The sequence below is a fragment of the Balaenoptera musculus genome, chromosome 3 (genome assembly GCF_009873245.2).
Source record: "Balaenoptera musculus isolate JJ_BM4_2016_0621 chromosome 3, mBalMus1.pri.v3, whole genome shotgun sequence".
Taxonomy (NCBI): domain Eukaryota; kingdom Metazoa; phylum Chordata; class Mammalia; order Artiodactyla; family Balaenopteridae; genus Balaenoptera; species Balaenoptera musculus.
This window is the reverse complement of record NC_045787.1, coordinates 168,049,679-168,069,746: the sequence shown is the minus strand read 5'-3', so window position 1 is coordinate 168,069,746 and position 20,068 is coordinate 168,049,679. Positions and strand designations below refer to the sequence as shown.

Below are 20,068 nucleotides of genomic sequence, written 5' to 3'. Positions count from 1 at the left end.
TATTTACTTAACATTATTGTTAACCTGACTCCATTCTAAAACATGGATTACCAAACTGTGATCCACAGGCCACATTTGGCCTGTGGCCTGTTTTTGTAGGTAAGTTTTATTGGCACACCCTACACACCCATTTGTGTGCATATCACCCACGGCTGCCTTTGCTCTCCAGTGGCAGAGGTGACTAAAACAGCGATTCTGTGACCTGCAAAGCCAAATATTTACTCATATATCATAATAAGATGTAAAATGATACTAGAGGTGGCGCTAATGTTGCAATTAAGCAGGGTAGGGTAGTTCTGATGGGAGTACCTTAGGAGGTGTGCATACTGCTTGTGGCTCCCTGTATTAGTTACCTAGTACTGTGTAACAAGTGATCCCCAAATCTAGCAGCTTAAAACAACAGGAATCTGGATGTGGTTTCACTGGGTTCTCGGCTTCAGGGTCCGTTACAGCTGCAATTGAGATGTTGGCTGCGGCTGGGGTCTCACTGGAAGGCCCGACTGGGGTAGGATCCGCTTCAAGCTCACCCACGTAGTTGTTGGCAGAATTCACTTACTCACGGACCCTTAGCCAGAGGCCACACTCAGTCCTTGCCTGCACGGACTGGCTTCCTGAGAATCTGCTAGAAGTGACGGCCCATCACTGTTGCCGTGTTCCGCAGTTAGAAGCAAGCCACAAATCCCTCGCACGTTCCAGGGGAGGGGCTCACATGGGTGTGACAACCAGGAGGTTGGGGTCATGGGGGCCACCTGAGGGTTTACCTGCAGACCCCCCCGCACAGTGAGCTTTGCGAGGGTGCGTGTGTTGATGAGTGTGTCCCCAGCACCTAAGACCAGCCAGGCACTTAGTAGGTGCTCAGTTAATGTATGTAGCCTGAGTGGGTATCTCCCCATTCACGGATGAGGAAATTGAGGCCGAGGGAGCCCCACGCTTCTGCCCACTCTCTGCCACCCTCCCTTTCCTCCACACTGCACTGGAATTGTTTCTTTAATTCTTATTTCCCTGCAGGCTTTTGCGCTTTGTTCTCCCACCCGTGTCCTGGGAACAGTTTGGCTCCTGGCCCCCAATTTTCTTGCAGGGGTTCCCAGGGACCGAGCAGGCAGAAGGACAGCGCAGCAACACTTTGGGCAGGAGGTCTGTTGTGTGTGCTGGACCCTCAGGGCCTCAGCCTGCACGCCCCCTCGCTCCCTGCCCTGAGCCCGCCACCCCGAGATCCACACCCCCTTTTTGCTCTCTGGAGCCTGCCCTTCCCCGCTCGCTGCCGACAGTCCCTGTTCCCCACGAGTTCCACGTCTGTCATCTGGTCCTTGGGAGCTGTCAGGCCTCATCCGGAATCTCCTCCATCAACTCCCCTGGGGGCTGCCTGGCTGCCGGAGCACATCAGAGGGACTGGGGGGGTGGTCTCCCCTATGCCGGAGCCCCCTCCCTCCTGAGCCTGGGCTTCACAAAGGAGACAAGGGGCCGCTCCTGCTTCCCAAGCTCTCACTGAGGGCCAAGCACTGCCCCAAGCTCCCTCCATGCCAGGGCTCTGCCACCCATGCCCTCGGGCACATGCTCCCTTACCCACCGCCCCATTTTACAGATGGCAGGAGTCTCCTTGGCCAAGGGCTCAGAGTGGGTGAGGGGCTGGACCTGGCTTTGAAACTGCGAGGCGCCAAGGCTACACCTTCGATCACCACGCGCTATAGACTGGGAGCTTCCAGGGAATGGTCTGTGCTTCCCCCATCAGGTTGGGGCCCTGGAAGGCCAGTGTTAGACTGGGAGCCCTTGAAGGCAAGCACATATTTCCTGTGTCAGACTGGGTACTTCGAAGGTCAGTCTTATGCCTCCTCCATCAGACTGGAAGCTCCTAAGGTCAGAGCCGTGCCTCTCCCTTCAGACTGGGAGCCTATTAACGCTTGCACACATCTCCTCCGTCAGACTGGGGGCTTCTGAGGGCAGGACCGTGTCTCTCCCATCAGACTGTGAGCTGAAGGCAGGGCTGTGTCCAGGAGCTTCTGAGAGCAGAGGTCGTCTCTCCTATCAGACTAGGAGCTCCTAAATCAGGGCCATGTCTCCTCCATCAGATCAGGAGGTTATAGGCCCCACCATGGGTCATCCCCACTTGGTCCCCTCCTGTCCTGGTGCCTTGGCTCCCATCCCCCCTGCACACATGGGGATCCGTGAGACGAGAGCAGGCACAGCCCCCAGCCAGGGACCTCCTCTGGCTTCTTCCTGAGGTCCCATCCACCCTAAGCATATATTGAGCATTTACTGTATGCCATACAAGAAAGTACTATTCAGGGGCTTCCCTGGTGGTGCAGTGGTTAAGGATCCGCCTGCCAATGCAGGGAACACGGGTTTGAGCCCTGGTCCGGGAAGATCCCACATGCCGTGGAGTAACTATGCCCGTGCGTCACAAGTACTGAGCCTGCGTTCTAGAGCCTGTGAGCCACAACTACTGAGCCTGAGTGCCGCAACTACTGAAGCCCATATGCCTAGAGCCTGTGCTGCGCAACAAGAGAAGCCACCGCAATGAGAAGTCCACGCACCTCAACGAAGAGTAGCCCCCTCTCGCTGCAACTAGAGAAAGCCCCGTGAGCAGCAACGAAGACACAATGCAGCCAAAAATAAATACATTTATTTAAAAAAAAAATTTTTTTTAAGGCACCCAAAACAGTGCCAGGCAGTAAGCGCTCAACAGAGGTTAGCTGTTGTTCCATTTCATAGACGGGAAAACAGGCCAGGTCACTTACTCAAGGTCAGGTGGGCTGGGATTCCAGAAACCCAGTGCTACCCGGGGGGAGACCTCGATGGAGGAGACCCTGATAAACCGTCTTTCAGACCCTAAATGCTGGGGGAAGAGAGGTCCCCTCAGCCCAGGACCCCCAGACCACTCATCTCCTTGCCTTTGTCCATGCAGTGCCCGCCTCCTGGCTTTGCTCTCTTGCTCCCTCCTCCCCCAATCAGAAAGGCAAAACCCAAGAGGTTACGTGGCTATTCAAGGTCATACCACTGCAGGGCCGCCGGACCTCCAGCCTCGCTCTAACCCTCGTCCACCATCTCCCGCCCCTCCTCAAGCCCCCTCCCTGCCCCTGCGGTAGGAGTGGGGGCAGCCCCAGGAGAAGCCAGCTCAAAAGCGCAGGAAAGTCAAACGCCGTTTGATTCTGCCTCCGGGGCCTCTAATTGCTATTCCTGACACACACCGGAATTAGAAGGCCCCTTTCAAATATTTATACCTTCGATGTCACGTATTTATCTGACAGGGAGAGGACTCGGATTTGATGAGATCTGTCAACAGCTCATCTCCGAGCCAGGTATTGCCTTGCGGCTGACAGAAAACAGGACAATTACCTTCCGTGCTCCCTGGGCAGTCCCCAGGGACGCTGCCTTGTCGCTGATCAGAGAGGGTGGGGTGGGGTGGGGGTCTGTGTGAGTGCTCTTCAGGAGGGAGGACCGAGTTCAACAGGTTCGTGTGGAGGCCAACTCAGCCAAAGCAGGAAAGAGGAGGGGAGGACATACGGACGCCCCTGCTGCCGTGAGGGGCCTTGCTTCATCGGCTCTGGACCTCAGTTTCCCCATCTGGAAAATGGGGCTAACAGTGGAGGGGAGATGGAGAACCTCTGATTCCACGAAGAGACTTGATGGGGGTCGAATACCACCCCAAGCCAGGCCATATCACAGCATCCAGGCAGAAATGAGCTGCCAGGTGTGTCTCCCCTCTCTGTGCCTCAGTTTCCCCATCAGGAAAAAAATGTCACTTCCTCCTGGCGATCCTTCCTCCAGCTCTCTGAGTTTTTCGTATTAGAAACCCCATTTTTCAAATCAGGAAAGCAAAGCGTGGCCTGCATAGACATTGCCCAGGCCCCACTATTCTTTGGGGGGGGGGTGCGGAGTCGGGGAGAGCTCACAGCAGTGTCGGCTCTGACTTGTGTCTGGTCCTGCCTCCCCTCCAAGCCACACGCCCACCCTAGGGGGCTTGGAGAAGGGAATCTGAGGTTCCATCCTTCCTGACTACCCCTCTCTTACTCTTTCTATTAGGGGTCACTGAGCAAGCCCCCTTATGGGGAAAGAAAGAAAATGTGTTTGCTTTGGAACTGGCCAGCAGCTCCCTTTGCCTCTCTTACTCCCCCCAAATCCGTTAGTGTCCTCGCCCCCTGACAGCTGCAGCTGCCAACAGGCAGCCAGGCCAGGCGAGACACCTCTCATTTCTGTCCCCCTCCCGGCCTCCACCCCCAGAAACCACAAAGGGACAGATGCCGAAGGCACACTCCAGGCACAGATACCATCTCCTTTCCCCTGGCCAGCTGCCCCAAACCCCTTCCCCCATCCTGCAATTAGTCCCCTGGGGAGAGGGGACAGAGAAGAGCCCTCTTGGGGGAGGGGAAGCCAGAACCCCGTCCCTTCCGTTGCAAACCCCCCTTCCTTCGGCTGCATCAATATCCATTTTAGCCGGTGACCTCTGGAACAATTTCCACACCCCCAATCTCCTGGCCAGTTTCGCCGCCAGATCCTGGTTCAATTTCAACCCTCAATAGTGGTCACGCTCACCCCCTCTGCTGGTCAATTTCACCCCTGCTCGCGGTCAAGTCCAGCCCTCCATTTCCCGGCCAATTTCCACCTCCCCTCCCTCTCCCCCTTCCCCGTCTCAACACCTCTCGCTCTCCGGAGCAAGGTCAGCCCCTGTGGGTTTCCACGTCCCGTGCTCCTTGCTCGCTCCTGCCAGCCTCGGTCCTCCGGGTCACTGTCCAGCCGCCGCGGCCTCGGCCCCCGCGACTCCCGCCCCGCATCCCCCCGCCCTCCCCGGGCAGATGCTCCCCTCCCTCCCCAGAACAGCTGAAGGTCTCAGTCACCTCCGAGGGGAGCGCAGGGGGAGGGGAGGGGGCGGGGAAGCCTTGACGTCGCTGCCCGGGACCCGGCCCGGGGCTGGTAGGGGCTGGGGCGTCCGTCTGAGAGCCCCCTCCCCAGAGTCCCACCTCCCGGGCGCGCGCCGGCGGCTGCGGCTAAAGTCTCTCCGAAAGCGTGAAGGGGGATTGGAGATTTTATTTTCCTTTGTGCCCGCGACTGGGGCCGGATCGAGGCGGCCGGGCTGGGGGCCGCGGGATTGGGGCTCCCCCCGGAGCGGCGAGGAGCGCAACAAAGGATGCGCCGCACCGGGGTCACCGTCCCAGCGGCCCAACTTTGCGCGCGGCGCCCGAGTCCCCGGGGAGCCTGCCCGCTGCGCTGAGAACCCAGGTGTCCGGGCTGAGCCAGGGCTTGGGGGCGTCCGCAGGCGGCGCTTCCCCCCCTACCCCCGGCCCCCAGGAGGGGATCCCGGAGCTTCCCGGAGGCAACGGGTGGCCGAGTCGTGCAAGGAGAGCGCGCTGCCCGCGGAAACTCCGCGGATGCCCCTCGCTCTGGCTGGACGACCCCGCGCTCGGCGTTCAGGGCCCTACGGGGCGCCCGCTTCCCCCGCCGTCCTTCCAGAGCCGGGCTAAGGTGCGCTTTTGCTCCTCCTCCCCCTTCCTCCCTCCTCCGTCTCCTCCTTTTTCTCCCCTTTTCACCCTCCTCTGAGCCCAGCCAAGGGTCACACCTGATCTTTCTCCTCCTCCTTCCTCCCTTTCTCCCTTCCTTCTCCCCCTGCTCCTCCCTGGGGACTCTGCCGAGGAAGGGGGCCCGGAAGAGGGCATGTGGGTCCTCTTCTGACAGTGGCCAGGTTTGGGGTGACACGCGCTCAAATGGCCAAGTGGCTACGAGACTACCTGAGCTTTGGCGGTCGGAGGCCCCCTCCGCAGCCGCCCACCCCCGACTACACGGACAGCGACATCCTGCGGGCCTACCGGGAGCAGAAAGATTTGGACTTTGAGGACCCCTATGAGGATGCAGATGGCCGCCTAGAGACCGACTCCGCGGGGCCCGGGGACTCCAAGGGCCCTGGAGACACCAAGCACGACTCCCCAAAGCACCGGCTCATCAAGGTGGAGGCAGTCGACATGGCCAGAGCCAAGGTCTTGCTGGGCAGCCCCCGGGAAGAGGTGCGTGGCTAAGGCCCAGAGGTTGGGTGACCCCAGGAGACTGGGTGGGGCGGCCAGGCTAGGTTCCCCCAGGACTTTGGGGAGCGTGTTTTATGTGTTACCTCAGGGAAAGACCAGGGCACCAGCCGGACACTCCCCAATCCTCCATCCGCTTGGTGGAGTTTGATATCTGCCCCTTTTCACTGCACAGCGCTGGTTCTCCTCCCTCTCTGACTGGCTTTGTGCCCCTGTCCTCCCGCTTCCTGATTCCCCCCTTCTGGATCCCTCCACACAGCTTCCCTTCCTCTTAGCAGCTGAAGGGATCTTCCTTAAACACATCTGAGTGAGTCAGTTTCCTGCGGGCACTTAAACATCCTCACCACTCCTCTCCACCCTTCCTCTCTTATTACTCCTATTTTACAGAAGTGGAAACTGAGACTCACAGAAGAGAAGCGACTGGCCCAAGGTCACATGGCTCTAGCTTGTTAGAACTTGAACCCAAACCTGCCTCCAATGCCCATGCTTTTTTTTTGTTTGTTTTCAGTACTTTTCTTAGAGGATCGGGGGTCCACCCCCAAACCCTCAGTGGAGAGAGAGAGAAGGCTTCAAAGAGGGTTACGGTAGGCTGTGTCAGGTAGTGGTTAATGGCACAGAGAAAGGTAGGAGGAAGCAGGGACTTGGGGAAGCAGACAACCTAGGATCAAACACTGCTTCTTACTTATCAGCTGTGTGACCCTGAGCAAGTCACTTGCCCTCTCTATGCCTTGGTTTCCTCATCTGTAAAATGGGGATAAGATACTTACTGAGTGTTGGTACAAATAAATATATGTGAAGCCTTTAGAACAGTACTGGCACCTAATCATTAAAATGATTGAAGGAGGGAGGTAGGGGTCTGTGTCGGGGAGAATCAGAACAGCACAGAGGAAGAGAGCAAGGGAAGCTCTATCTGCAAACGCTCGAGAGTGGAAGAGAAAACTACTTGCTTGGAGGGGATGTATCAGATGGCCCAGAGACAGCAGGCAAGAGGTGTAGTATCGCCCAGCAGGGGTATTCAGAGCTAGGCTTGGTCCCCCTGAGCCCTTGACTCCCTCCGCTTCCTTTCTGTCTCCAGTTGGAAGTCGACACCGAGTACTCGGACCCCTTTGATGCCCAGCCTCACCCGTCACCCCCGGACGATGGCTACATGGAGCCCTACGATGCCCAGCGAGTCATGAGCGGTGAGTGGGCAGAGCTTGGGGGAAGGTGACAGGGTCCCAGGTGGGAGTGGGAGCTGACCAGTGTCCTCGGCCTCCCAGAACTGCCATACAGGAGGGTGCAGTTGTATGACACTCCCTATGAGGAGCAGGACCAAGATCTGGGAGATGGGCCTCCTTCAGGGTGGAAACCTCGGCAGAGCCGGCCGCCCCAGGAGGATGAACGGCCAGCGGATGAGTATGACCAGCCCTGGGAGTGGAAGAAAGACCACATCTCCAAGGCGTTTGCAGGTGCTTCTCTGACCCTGACCTCTGAATGCCTGCGTCCCTCTATTTCCTGCTCTGGTCACATCCCCTGTTTCAACTTACAGAGTAAATCCCCACCACCTGTCACTTTGGTAGTTTGTTAATTCTCACTAAAGTGTGAATGACTGATAGTCATAATCTTCCCAGGAGAATCTGTAACTTCCTTGCAAACTGAAACCCCATTTATTTATTTATTTATTTATTCATTCATTCATTCATTCATTCATTCATTCATTTATTCCGCACCGCGTGGCTTGCGGGATTTTAGTTCCCCGACCAGGGATTGAACCCAGGCCCTCGGCAGTGAAAGTGCACAGTCCTAACCACTGGACTGCCAGGGAATTCCCTGAAACCCCTTTCAGAGTGCAATGGAACCTACTCATTCTGCTCAGTATAGTGCAAGAATAGGCTTTGAGGTCAGACTAGATCTGGGTTTGGGTCACTTGGGCAAATCCCTTTATCTCCCTGAGTCTCAGTTCCCTTACCTGTAAAATGGGGATCATTCTAGTACCTATCGAATAGGGTACTTGTAAATTGAATTCTAAAGTGCTCAATTACACAGGAGCCGTTGTGGAAGAAGGTAGCATTTCCTGGAGTCAATTCATAACTGAGTTGGGTAAGCTTGGATAAGTCTCTGAACCTCAGTTTCCTCTTCTATAAAGAGGGAATAATAAGGTCAGCTTTAAGAAATAAAATAACCTGGACTTCCCTAGTGGTCCAGTGTTTAAGACTTCGTTCTTCCATTGCAGGGGGCACGGGTTTGATCCCTGGTCGGGGAACTAAGATCCCACATGCTGCATGGTGTGGCCAAAAAGAAAAAAAAAAGAAAAAAATAACTTGGACCAGGAAGAGTTGTGTGTACCCAAATCTGCCCCAGAAGTTGTATGACTGTGAGGGAAATTGGAGTTCAGTGTCTCAGTCTACCTGTCTGTATATTGGGGGTGGTTTTCTAGCTCTATGAGTTGGCCAAAATCAGGCAGAACTTCCCACCCACCCCTCTAGCCACACCCCCTGTTCTCTGATTTATCACTCAGGGAACTGCCCACCCTTCCATGCCACCAGATTCAAGAATGACCACACCCCTTTCTTCTGAAGGCTAATTTGTTGCTCGAGTACCAATCCCGCCCCAGCCTTAAGCCCAACCCCTCCTCTTCTGGGTTCTGATAGGTTGCCCTAAGCTGGCACCGCCTTCCTACTGAAATTCCACTGGCTTGCCCCCACCCCACCCTCTTGAGGTAGGCGGGACTTAACCATTTTCTCTTTAAACCTTCTCCAGTGCAGTTTGACGGTCCGGAGTGGGAAAGAACCTCAGGCTCAGCCAAGGAACTCCGGAGACTCCCGCCCAGGAGCCCCCAGCCTGCAGAGCGCGTGGACCCGGCCCTGCCTCTGGAAAAACAGCCGTGAGTGGGGAAGTTGAAGATGGAGTTGAATCCCTCCCTGCCCCACACCAGCCACAGATTCCTTGGGCCAGGGGGGCTGGAGGAACTTTCACTTATTCACTTCATTCAGTTCTTCAACTAATCTTCGCTGGGTTACAGCGCCTGCTGTGGGCCAGACACCCAGCTCGGTGCAAAGCAGAATCAAATGGCGTCTCCATTCCCTCCGGCGTCAGATTCTGGGTTCAAATCCCTTCTCTATCTTTTGGCTGTGTGGCCTTGGGCAAGTCACTTAACCTCTCTAAACCTTGGGCTCAACACCTCCAAGACAGTGCCAGCCTCACACAGAATAAAAGGGGATTTCCTCCCTTCCCTTGAGTGGGGTTTATAAGCCTGAGAGCAAAGAGACAGACATCTTTCTCACCCCCAGGAGATCTTGTGGTGAAAGTGGGAGGAGCAGGATTTTGAAGGGGTCCCAACTTTAGGCTGAGGTAAAGCTCACAAGCTGGGAGAGTCTGGGTGCTCTCTGTGTCTCTCCAGTCTAAGAGCTTCTCAGGGAACTCCCCGAGCCCCCAAAGCCCAGCCCTGTGAGTACCAGGGTGTGTTTATCACAGTCATTCCCAAACCTCTTAGGTGGGCAGTACAGAACTGCCTAATTAACACAAGCACAGGGTATTTTCTTTCAATACAAACAACTGTTTGGTGCTCATCTGTCTTTGACACTTTGCTCCCACTGCTAACTTCTCTTTGAGCACATTAAAGGAAAATATTATGTAACAAATGGTACAGGTGGGTTGGGGATACAGGATGTGGTGAATCTCATAAAAGTGATATGCAAGTGATTCGAGTTGGGGGATTAGGGAGGGGTTGAGGACACTTGGAGACCCAGCTGAGGGAGGCTGTAAAAATCAAGGTCGGGGTATGTGCTGAATTGGAAGAAGCAGCTCCAGGTTGACCTGGGTTCAGTTCCCTCCCAGGGAGAACCTTGTCTGCCTGAAAACCAGGCTCCTCTTGAGAAACCCAAAGGAATTTGTCTCACTTGTTTGCCTGAACGTCACAAGTCCTTGAAAGAGCTGTGCCTGCATCCAGCCCCAGGAAGTGTTGGAAAGCGGGATTGCCCTTCAGGAGACCTCTGTCCCCACCCCCTAGGTGGTTTCACGGCCCACTGAGCCGGGCAGACGCCGAGAACCTCCTGTCGCTCTGCAAGGAAGGCAGCTACCTCGTGCGGCTCAGCGAGACCAGCCCCCAAGACTGCTCCCTATCCCTCAGGTGACACCGCAGCCCCCTGGAGGGACAGAGGGTCACAGGACTGCATGCTTTCCGGAGCAGAGGGGTGTGTCTCCAGCAGCCAGTGGGCGGGACTTCCAGGGCTGATGGACAGAGCTTTCAGGCCAGGGGGTGGGACTTATGGGACCCGTGGGCGGGGCTTCTAGGCCAGAGGGTGGGGCTTCCAGAGAGGCCACCGGCTTGGTTCCGACTGAGAATGAACTCCCTGTCACTGGAGGTATGCAAGAAGATGGAGAGGAAGCCATACAGTAGATCTAGGGCTTGAGTGAGATGGGGAACCAGGGACCCTAGACTGAGGGTAACTAGTGAGGAGCCCAGGACAGGACGGGTAGCACAAGGTGTCAAGAGGTTTGGAGAGAAAGTGCCTTCTGTGTTCCTGGGGAGGGACCTCCACCTGGTAGGAGCTCCAGCCTGTCTTGATAGGGGACAAGCTCGGAAGGCATCCCCGCAGTGTGGAACTAGCCAAGAGCTTGACGCCAAGTGGCTGTTAATCAGAAATATTAGGGGATGCCAACGTCGGGCTCCTGGGGGCCATGAGGGGGTGGCTTTAGGGTTGGAGAGTGTGGGCGGGTCTGGAGTGCTGGGTAGGGTACCCCCTCTGACCCCTGTCTCCAGGAGCAGCCAGGGCTTCCTGCATCTGAAGTTTGCTCGGATCCGAGAGAACCAGTTCGTGCTGGGTCAGCACAGCGGCCCCTTCCCCAGCGTGCCGGAGCTGGTGCTCCATTATAGCTCCCGCCCACTGCCCGTGCAGGGCGCTGAGCATCTGGCCCTGCTGTACCCCGTGGTCTCACAGACCCCCTGACTGAGCCTCAGCCCCCCGCCCTGGGCTGTGAGGACCCAGATCAGTGGTTGCAAATGGTGGAGGTCTTTCCAGTCCTGGAGGAGGCTGGATGGAGAGACCCCCCTGCCCCTCCAGGCTCTGGGTCTTCATCAGAGCCGCCCTGCTCAGCCTCCTTCTGGGTTCTACGGATCAGAATCTTGTCCCGAAGCCCTCCTCTGGCCTGGAAAATAAATAAGTTATTGTGTGCTTCAAGTGTCCTTTCTGGGAGGTAGGGATCTCAGCCCCTCAGAAGGGAGAGTGGAGGCAGACCCTTGGAGGGGGAAGAGCATCCCCAGCTCCTTGTTTTGGGGATGCAGCTGGGGTTGGAGCCTGAATGGCTCACAGGGAGGGACCAGAATTCAGAGAGCTGGAGACAGGCAGGGAGAGAGAGGCATGGAGGCAGATAAAAACCCAGAGACAGTGGATGGAGACCAGCAGATTAAAAAGATGGAGAAACCGAGGGGGCGAGGCTCTCAGGCCAACCCTGCCCCCACGCTGCCCCTCCTCCCTATCGCGGGCGGGCGGGTGGGCGGGCGGGCGGGCGGGCGGGCGGGCAAGGGCTGATGCTGCAGAAAGGACATCTGTCCCCATGGAAACAGCAGAAGTGGGGGAGGGGAGCCAGGCCCAGCTGATGTCACTTCAAGGTGACAGTCGGGCAGGAGACCCCGGGGGGCTGATAAATGCCAGGAAGCCCCGATCTCCCCCCGCACCCAACTCCAAGCCTGCCTGGGGGGGGGAGATACCAGCTGGGGAGGGGGGTGCGTCCAGCTCCGGGCACTGTTTTGAAGCCAGGGGCATCACTTCTCTGCTAATTGGACATGTCTCTCCAAGGATAAGAGGCGGAAGGCTTGCCAGTCGTCAAAGAGCCCCCTCACCACAGTGGTCCTCTGAGACCCCCCTGATGACTCCTCAGATCTCTTTAGCACTCCCAAATTGCCACAAATTCTGGCTTTGCTTTCTTCATGAGCCTTTATTGGGTGTTCTGTGGGCAAGGGAGAGGTCCAGCCTCATAGAAATGAGGAGGGGGCATGTCTCAGGATGAACTGCTGGACTTGGTGATCCTCTTGGAATAAGTCACATCTTTACGTAGCTGCTGGGGGGTCCTCTCTGGGTCTCTGGGGGTTCTGATTCGTCTTCCCACTTCAAGGAATCCTCTTGGCCTTGGCTGCCCAGAGGAGCCTGGGCCAGGAGGGACTCCAGCTGCAGAGATGGGGTGACTGGGCCTGGGGCTGGAGGAAGATTTGGGAGCCAGAGGCCGCTTGGGGGTGGGGGGCCGGGGGAAAGAGATCGAATAGAAGCTTTGGCCCTTCTGATTCTTGCTGGGGATGTCCAGCACCTTCCCCTACACAGGCCATGCCTCACTCTTCCTTGGAGCCCTCCGGGGCTGGTATAGGGCATTGCTGTAGAGTGGATTCCCTGCATTGGAAGGAGGGGGGTATGACACCAAGAGGGGAGAATCACTTAAGAGAGCCTGGCCCTCTCCAGCCCACTTTCTGGAGGCTTTGTTTATGCCTCTGAAAAACATGGGTGTAGGGGCCAGCCTTCCCCATCTATTCCCCTCCACTGCCTCCCAGCCTCACCCTCGCTCCTTCCAAAAGGGGCAGGTATCAAAGTCAGAAGGGTCTGCGTTCCATCCTTGTCAAGCAGCTGCAGTTCCCGCCTCCGCCACGAGGGGGCGGGGTCGCCAGTGGATGGCGGTGCTCGTGGGAAGCGTCCGCCCTCCGAGCGGCTACCTGCGCGGTTCCTTACCTGCGTCTCGGTTCCGGCAGCGGCGGCGGCCCCAGATCCAGGCGCCCAGAGCGAAAGCGGCCACGGCCCCAGTCACCAGCAGTGCGAAGGCGAGCCCTGGGAAGGCGGTGGTGGTTTGTGGGCGGTCTGACTGGGGGCGGGGCACGGGGGGCGGGGAGGGGCGGGGCTGGATGAGGGACACGTGGGCGGAGCTCACCTGAGAAGCTCCGGTTCAGTAGCCAGCCATCTGCCGAGAAGAAACCTACGTCTCAGGGGAGCTCACGTTCGAGTCCAGCTTCCTGCACCCCTTCAGGGTAAGAGCCCCTCTACCCCGTGTGGGACCTCAGGGTTCTTGCCCCTGCCATGCTGTGTGAGTTCAGGCAGGGATTTGCTCTGAACCTGTTTCCTCTTTTGAAAAAAGGATACTAATCATTCCTATCATGAGCTCCATCATCCCCACCATGAGCTGCACCACCCTCGTCATGAGCCCCATTGCTGCCATCATAGGCTCCACCGTTCCCATCACAAGCCTTATCATCCCCACCCTTAGTCCCATCACCCTGAACACGAGCTCCATCCTCCTCCTTTTGAGATCCACCATCTTCACCAGGAACTTCACCAACACCACCACGAGCTCCATCATCCTGATCATGGGATCTATCGTCCGCATGGCTCCTGTTTTTTGAGCGTCTACACTGTGTCAATCCCAAGAAAACTGAGCCTCAGAGAGCCTGAGTCACTTGCCTGGAGCCACACACCCAGGAAACAGCTGGGCCCTGCTTTGAACAAAGGCGTTTCTCCCCTCAGCTTCCCTCTCCCTTCCCTGTTTCAGAAAGAAAGGAAAGGAAAAAAACCAAACCAAAACAAACAAACAAAAACTTACACGGGCCTGAATTTTTGAGTCTTGCTGAATAATCAGCATCATAGACACAATAATAACCACTTACGTTTACTGAGGACTTACTATGTTCCAGACCCTGCAATAAACTCTTTAGATATAATCACTTTAAATTCACCTAATCTGATGAGGAAAGCACTATTAGCTGAATTTTGATGACTAAGGAAACAGGCACAGAAGGGTCAAGTCACTTGCCCAGGGTCACACACAGCAAGTGAATGGCAGAATGGGGATGTGCTTTCAGGTCTGTATAACTGACATGAACCCCAGCCAAAGGCGCCTTCTCCTGTGACTAAGACGAGACCCAGAGCCCCCAACCCCTTCATCTTGCAGGTTCTAAAGTTGGCAGTGGTCCCAGGGTTCCAAGCAGCTGTTCAGGGATGGGGAAGCCAGCTGTGGGGAGCTGGACCTGTGCCCGCTCACTCTTGCTCCCTCACAGCTGCCAACAACTCACAGCCTGGTGCCTCTGCTACCCTGCCTCTGCTAATTGGTAATTGGCCCCCTCATCACTGGAGGGGTGGGGGGCAGGCAGGACAGCCATAACACACCGCCCTGGAGGCAGGCAGTGGGTGGGTCCTGCCAGCTGGAGAAAAATGGGCGTCTCTTGGGCCTGGGAGCCCGGGTGGTGCTTCATTCTGCCTGATACAGGCCAGGCATGTGCCCAAGGCCCTCGGGAACCGCCGAGAGAGAGCAGGACCCCATCGGGTCAACCTGGGTCTCTGGCCCCTATGGTTTGGCCTATAATGGGGTGTCATGCAGAGTGGGGGAAATGCACGAGGTGGGCTCTGGAGAAAGCTGGCTGCATCCCCGGCTTGTGTGTGTGGTTGGATGTGTCTTGGCCCTTGCTGGGCCTCAGCTTTATCCTCTGTAAAGCGAGGCAGCTGGCTTAGCTGATCGGGAAAGTGGCTTCCAGCCTTGAGAGTCCATGGCTTTCTTTTTCGTTTATTTGTTTGGCCGCGCCACACGGCTTGTGGGATCTTAGTTCCCCGACCCACCAGGGATCAAACCCGTGCCCCCTGCAGTGGAAATGCGGAATCCTAACCCCTGGATCCCCAGGGAATTCCCGAGAGTCAATGGTTTTCAATTCTGGATTCTGGAATTCTAGAATTTTCTGCTCCTACACACTTTGTGATTGCAAAATTCTAAGAGTCTCTCTGGGACTCCCCTGGTGGTCCAGTGGTTAAGAATCCATCCTGCAATGCAGGAGACTCCAGTTCGATCCCTGGTCAGGGAGCTAGGACCCCACGGGCTGCAGAGCAACTAAGCCCATGGGCCACAACTAGAGAGCCTGAGTGCTACAACGGGGACTTAACGCGGCCAAAATATAAATAAATATTTAGAAAAAAAATTCTAAGAGTCTCTCTTTTTAAAGTATTTAAGACGGGTTTCCCTGGTGGTGCAGTGGTTAAGAATTCACCTGCCAGTGCAGGGGACACAGGTTCGAGCCCTGGTCCGGGAAGATCCCACATGCCGCAGAGCAACTAAGCCTGTGTGCCACAACTACTGAGCCTGCACTCTAGAGCCTGTGAGCCACAACTAGTGAGCCCATGCACCACAACTACTGAAGCCCGCACGCCTAGAGCCCCTGCTCCACAACAAGAGAAGCCACCACAATGAGAAGGCCATGCACCGCAAAGAAGAGTAGCCCCCGCTCGGGGCAACTAGAGAAAGCCTGTGCAAGCAACAAAGACCCAACACAGCCAAAAATAAATAAATAAATTAATTAATTAATTAATTAATTAATATTAAAAATAAGTAAATAAAGTATTTAAGACTACAACTCTAAGATTCTAGAATCTTCCATTCCTTTATTTCAGTGTTTCTCAACTTTTTTCATTATCACTCCCCTAAGTAGACTTTCTAAGAACCTTAATTTGTTCCCCGATGAAATGTTAATACCACAGACATTCTGTAACTCTGTTTATGGGCTGTCTGCATATCGATGCTTTGTACATAAAAAGAGTAAGATTTTCTTTGCTCCCAAGAACAAATTTTTGCCTCCTTAGGAGTGACAGTCCCATGAAGAACCTATGCTGTAATTCTCAGAGCTTAGAATTTATGTCCCTAGGATTCTAGAACTGCAAGATTCTATCTTGTGGTTTGAGATTCTGGAATTGTCCTCGGTACCATAGAAATGTGTCCATATGTTGACCAAAAGACAAGTTCTAGATTGTTCACAGCAGCCTTATTCATAATAGCCAAAACCCAGAAGCTGCCCAAATGGTCATCAGTAGGAAATTGGAATGATTGGTGGCGATGGAGGCCGCTCTGCAGCAAGGATGAGCCACTGCTCCACGCACCAACATGGAGGAATCTTCCAGACATCATGTTGAGTGAAAGATGTCAGAGACAGAATATACTCTGTGAGTCCATTTAAGTAAAATGTGAAACCAGTTAAAATAGATTTATGCTGTTAGAGGTCAGGATGGTGGGGTGGGCGTGAGGATGGCATCTATGAGGAAGCAGGTATGTGTGTTGAGCATGGTGGTGGGTACCCTATTGTGTTCAGGTTGTGAGAATCCATTGCTGTGGTTTGTCTACATCCCTCCAAAATTCATATGTTGAATCCTAACCCCCAATATGATGGTAACTGGAGGTCGGGGCCTTTGGGAGGTGATTAGATCATGAGGGTAGAGCCTTCATGAATGGAATCAGTGCTCTTATAAAAGGGACCCCAGGGGACTTCCCTGAAGGTCCAGTGGTTAAGACTCCACGCTTCCAGTGCAGGGGGCGCAGGTTCGATCCCTGGTTGGGGAACTAAAATCCCACATGCCGTGCGGCATGCCCCCCCAAAAAAAAGGACCCCAGAGAGCCCCCCGGCTCCTTCTGCCACGTGAGGACATAGCTAGAAGGTGCAAGCTATGAAACATGAAGAGGGTTCTCACCAGAACACAACCTTGCTGGTGCTTTGATCTTGGATTTCCAGCCTCCAGAATTCTGAGAAATAAATCTGTGGTTTATAAGCCACCCAGTCTGTAGTGTTTTGTTATAGCAGTCGCCAAACAGACTAAGACATCCATTGAGCTGGCCACTTACAGTGTGTGCATTTCTCTGTTTGTAGGATGTACTTGAATAGCGTGTTTTATGGGATTGTTTTGAATCAGAATCCAGAATTATATATATTCAAGGGTTATTGTGATATCTTGGAACAGGGCTCAGCAAATACGGCCCACTGCCTGTTTTTTTCAATAAAGTTTTATTGGCATCCAGGCCCGCCCATTCCTGTAGGTATGCCCCTGGTGACTTTCACGCTGCAACGGCAGAGTGGAGTCGTTGCAACAGAGGCTGTCTGGTCTACAGACTTCTTGCATCTGCAGACTTTCTGTTCCTAGGAATCTGATTTGGAGAATTTATGTTTCTAGGAGTTTGAGATTCTAGAGTTTTAAGATTTCTAGAAGTTCCAAGTCCCCGGCTTGCCCGCACACGCTCTCATACCTGTCTCCACCAGGAGCTGCGTCCCACTGCCCTGGGCCTCCTCCAAATCAGGGATCTCCACGGTCGCCCAGCACACGTAGAGCCCACTGTCGTTGAGGCTCACGTGGTCCAGCTGCAGGGTGAGATTGCCAGGCGGCTGCCAGGAGAGCCGGCCCCAAGACCCGCAGACACCCACGGTGAGACTGCTGTTGATGATGTGTGTCTGGCACAAGATGTCACCATCCTTGGTCCATTCGATGTGGAGCCGCTCCCAGGCCTGGGCCTGCACCACCTGGCAAGCCAAGGTCACCTGGCTGTCCTGCCTCACCTGCAGCAACTTGGGTGCCTGCTGCACACTCAGGCCTGTGGCTCCTCGCAGGGCTGGGGGACAGAAGAGGTGAGTGAGGCCTTTCTCAGTGTGTGTGAGTGTGTGTGACTTACTGCATTAGGCAGCCCACAGGGATGAGGCAGTAAGAGTCTGAAAGCTTGCTGTCTGTGTGATCTTTGCAAGGTTCTTGCTGAGGCTCAATGGCCTCATCTGTGAAATGGGGATAAGCCTCTTGGCACTTGCGAGATTTCAAGGTGGACTGTATGACGTGTCCTGCTCTCAGCCACACAAATATTGCCTCGTGTGAGCCAGACCCTGTCCTGGCCACTGTGGACACAGACACAGAGGTAACTAAGACAGAAGTCCCTACCCTTGTGGAGCTGAGGGTCTGTGGGGAGAGGGAGACACTGGAAGTCGTGAAATGAGAATCCTGATGGAGGAGAGGAATGGGGAGTGGCAACAGGGGATAAGGATGAAGTGAGAGGATCTACTTATAGAGGATGGTCAGGGAAGGCCTCTCGGAGGAGGTGACATTTGAACAGGGATCTGAATGGTAAGAAGTAGTCAGCCGTGGGAAGGAAGGAAGATATGCAGGAAGAGCACTCCAGACAGAGGGAACGGGCCGTGCGAAGGTCCTGAGGCTGGAGACGAGCTAGCCAGTGAGAGGAAGTGGGATCCAAGAAGTCAGCAGGGGATGGCTTTTTCAAGGCCTGCAGGCCATGGGAGTGGGGTGCGGTGGAGGTACCGAGGTGGGGGTGGGGAAAGGGGAGCAGTTTAGTTTTTAACCTAAGTGTGATGGGAAACCAGGGGAGCAGGGAGGAAATGTGGTCCAATTTAAGTTTTAAAAAGATCACCCTGACTGCCATGCTGAGAACAGACTATGCCACAGGGAGATCAGATGAGGCCAGGAAACGAGGGTCCAGGAGACCAGTGATGGGGGCCGGACCCTGGAAAGAAGTGGTCAGAGTCTGAATAGATTTTGAAAGCTGCCCCCAGAAGAACTACAAGAAGAACTGAATTGAGAGAGAGGGAAAGAGGGACAGTGGCAGATTTCCAAGGTTTTAGCCTGAGGGACTTTGTGAATGGTGGAGGCTTTGGGCCAAGATGGGGGACACCGAGGGAGAAGCAGGGCTGGAGGGGAAAGAAAGAGTTTGCTTTGGGCCATGAGAAGTCTGGGGTGTCTGTTAGACACCCCTTCAAGTTCCTGGTCTTTGGGGTGCAGTTGTAGCTGACGCTAGAGAGAGGAGGTCCAGGGAAGGGTATTCCAGGCAGAGGGAACAGCAGGTGCAAAGGCCCGGAGGTGGGATCAAGCTTGATACGTTGGGATAAAAAAAAGAAAAAAGGAGAGAAGAGTCAGCAGGCTGGCCACGGGGGAGAGAGGGAATGCAGAGGAGAGAGGAGAGGAGAGAGACCAGCGGAGCCAGGTCACGCAAGGCTCGTACCCAGGTCACGGTGTGAATTTTATCCTGCGTGCCCCTCTGCGGATCCTTGCTAGAACCCTCCAACCCTTGTAAAGTTCTGAGTATCAGGGAGGGAGACGGGGCCTATTTAGCAGAGCAGAGAGACTGAGGTTTCGAGGGGCTCTGGATAGGAGGGGCAGGAAGCTGGGGTGATGGGTCACAACAGGATGGGGGTAGAGGGGAGGGAGGCCCAAGTACTCACCCCAGAACTGTGCCAGGAGGACCAGCACCGTGCCCAGGGAACCCATTCCTGGCCCATCAGGCTCCCCTCTCCCAGCTGGCATCCTGCCACCCCCTCTCCCCCTCCTACGTGACAGACTTCCTGCCACAGAGACATATGTGACACTCCACCCCCCCACAGAGGTACATGTGACACCCGGGCAGCCAGCAGACGTCCGGTGGCCACTGCTGCTTGGGGCTCCCCTTCCTGTCACCTCCTGCCTCAGTTTCCCAGAAGTTTTTCTTTTTTTAATCTGTAAAGCAGTCTGCGTATGTGATGGAGATCATGTGAGTGAAAATCCCTCTAAAAGACTATATAAACACACCTAGGCTGGGGGGGACACATTGAAGGGCAGGTGAGGCAAGGGGAGGGGAGGGGAGCAGGTGGCAGAGGCCTGAGCAGGGGACAGAATGGCAGAATCCCAGCCTCAGTTATTTTGCCCCCAAGATGTCTTCCTTTGGGATTCAGAGGAAGGGATTTCTGCTAATGGCTTTGAGTCCCACGGCAGGTAGGGTGGCTCCCCTGTCCCCACAGCCTGGGGAGAAGTTTGGGGGCCCAGTCGAGGGGGTTCACAGACTCTGGACTTTCTCCCAGCCCTGCACCCATCACCCCACAGCCGGCAGTACCCACCCCGGAGGAGGAGGCAGACTCCTAGGCCTCAATGTCTCACACCTAACCACAGTGTGACCTCCTTTTTTTCAACCAGAAAGAAGAGGGTCAGTGTTCTTGGCAGAATTGTTCCTGTCAACCACAGGGAGGCCCCTGTGGTGGCGCTCTGCCCACACTTCCCCAGGAAGTGCCTCCCAGCCTCCTCCTAGCCCTATGGATTCTGGGCAGGCAGAGAGGCTTCTGGAGGAGATGTGAGAGCCTGGGGCTTTGTGGGATGCATAGGAGTTCAATTGTGATTTAGGGAGGGAAAGGCATCATTGGAAGCTGAACATCTGCTTGGGCAAAAGACTTTGGCTTTTCAGTAAATGTAAGGCGTGAGTAGTTGCGGGGGGCAGATCTCTGGGCCAGGTGGAGGTGGATTGCAGTGGAATTCCAGTTTGAGTGGCAGCTGAGAAGT

The 20,068-nt window shown here is 55.2% G+C and overlaps 2 protein-coding genes across 2 annotated transcripts; one reads left to right on the top strand and one right to left on the bottom strand.

The window, feature by feature from the left end:
- The first annotated feature begins 5,026 nt into the window (after positions 1-5,026).
- Positions 5,027-11,161, top strand: SHD (Src homology 2 domain containing transforming protein D). The gene is made up of 6 exons (XM_036847800.1): positions 5,027-5,993; positions 7,084-7,189; positions 7,268-7,456; positions 8,748-8,871; positions 9,997-10,116; positions 10,750-11,161. Exons 1-6 carry the CDS (start codon positions 5,697-5,699, stop codon positions 10,934-10,936), a joined length of 1,023 nt encoding a protein of 340 aa, XP_036703695.1. The 5' UTR covers positions 5,027-5,696; the 3' UTR covers positions 10,937-11,161.
- An 846-nt stretch (positions 11,162-12,007) lies between these two features.
- Positions 12,008-19,030, bottom strand: TMIGD2 (transmembrane and immunoglobulin domain containing 2). Its single transcript, XM_036848537.1, has 5 exons — positions 18,985-19,030; positions 17,016-17,375; positions 12,900-12,929; positions 12,704-12,799; positions 12,008-12,370 (listed from the first exon to the last, which is right to left on the bottom strand). Exons 1-5 carry the CDS (start codon positions 19,028-19,030, stop codon positions 12,297-12,299), a joined length of 606 nt encoding a protein of 201 aa, XP_036704432.1. The 3' UTR covers positions 12,008-12,296.
- Positions 19,031-20,068: the final 1,038 nt, after the last annotated feature.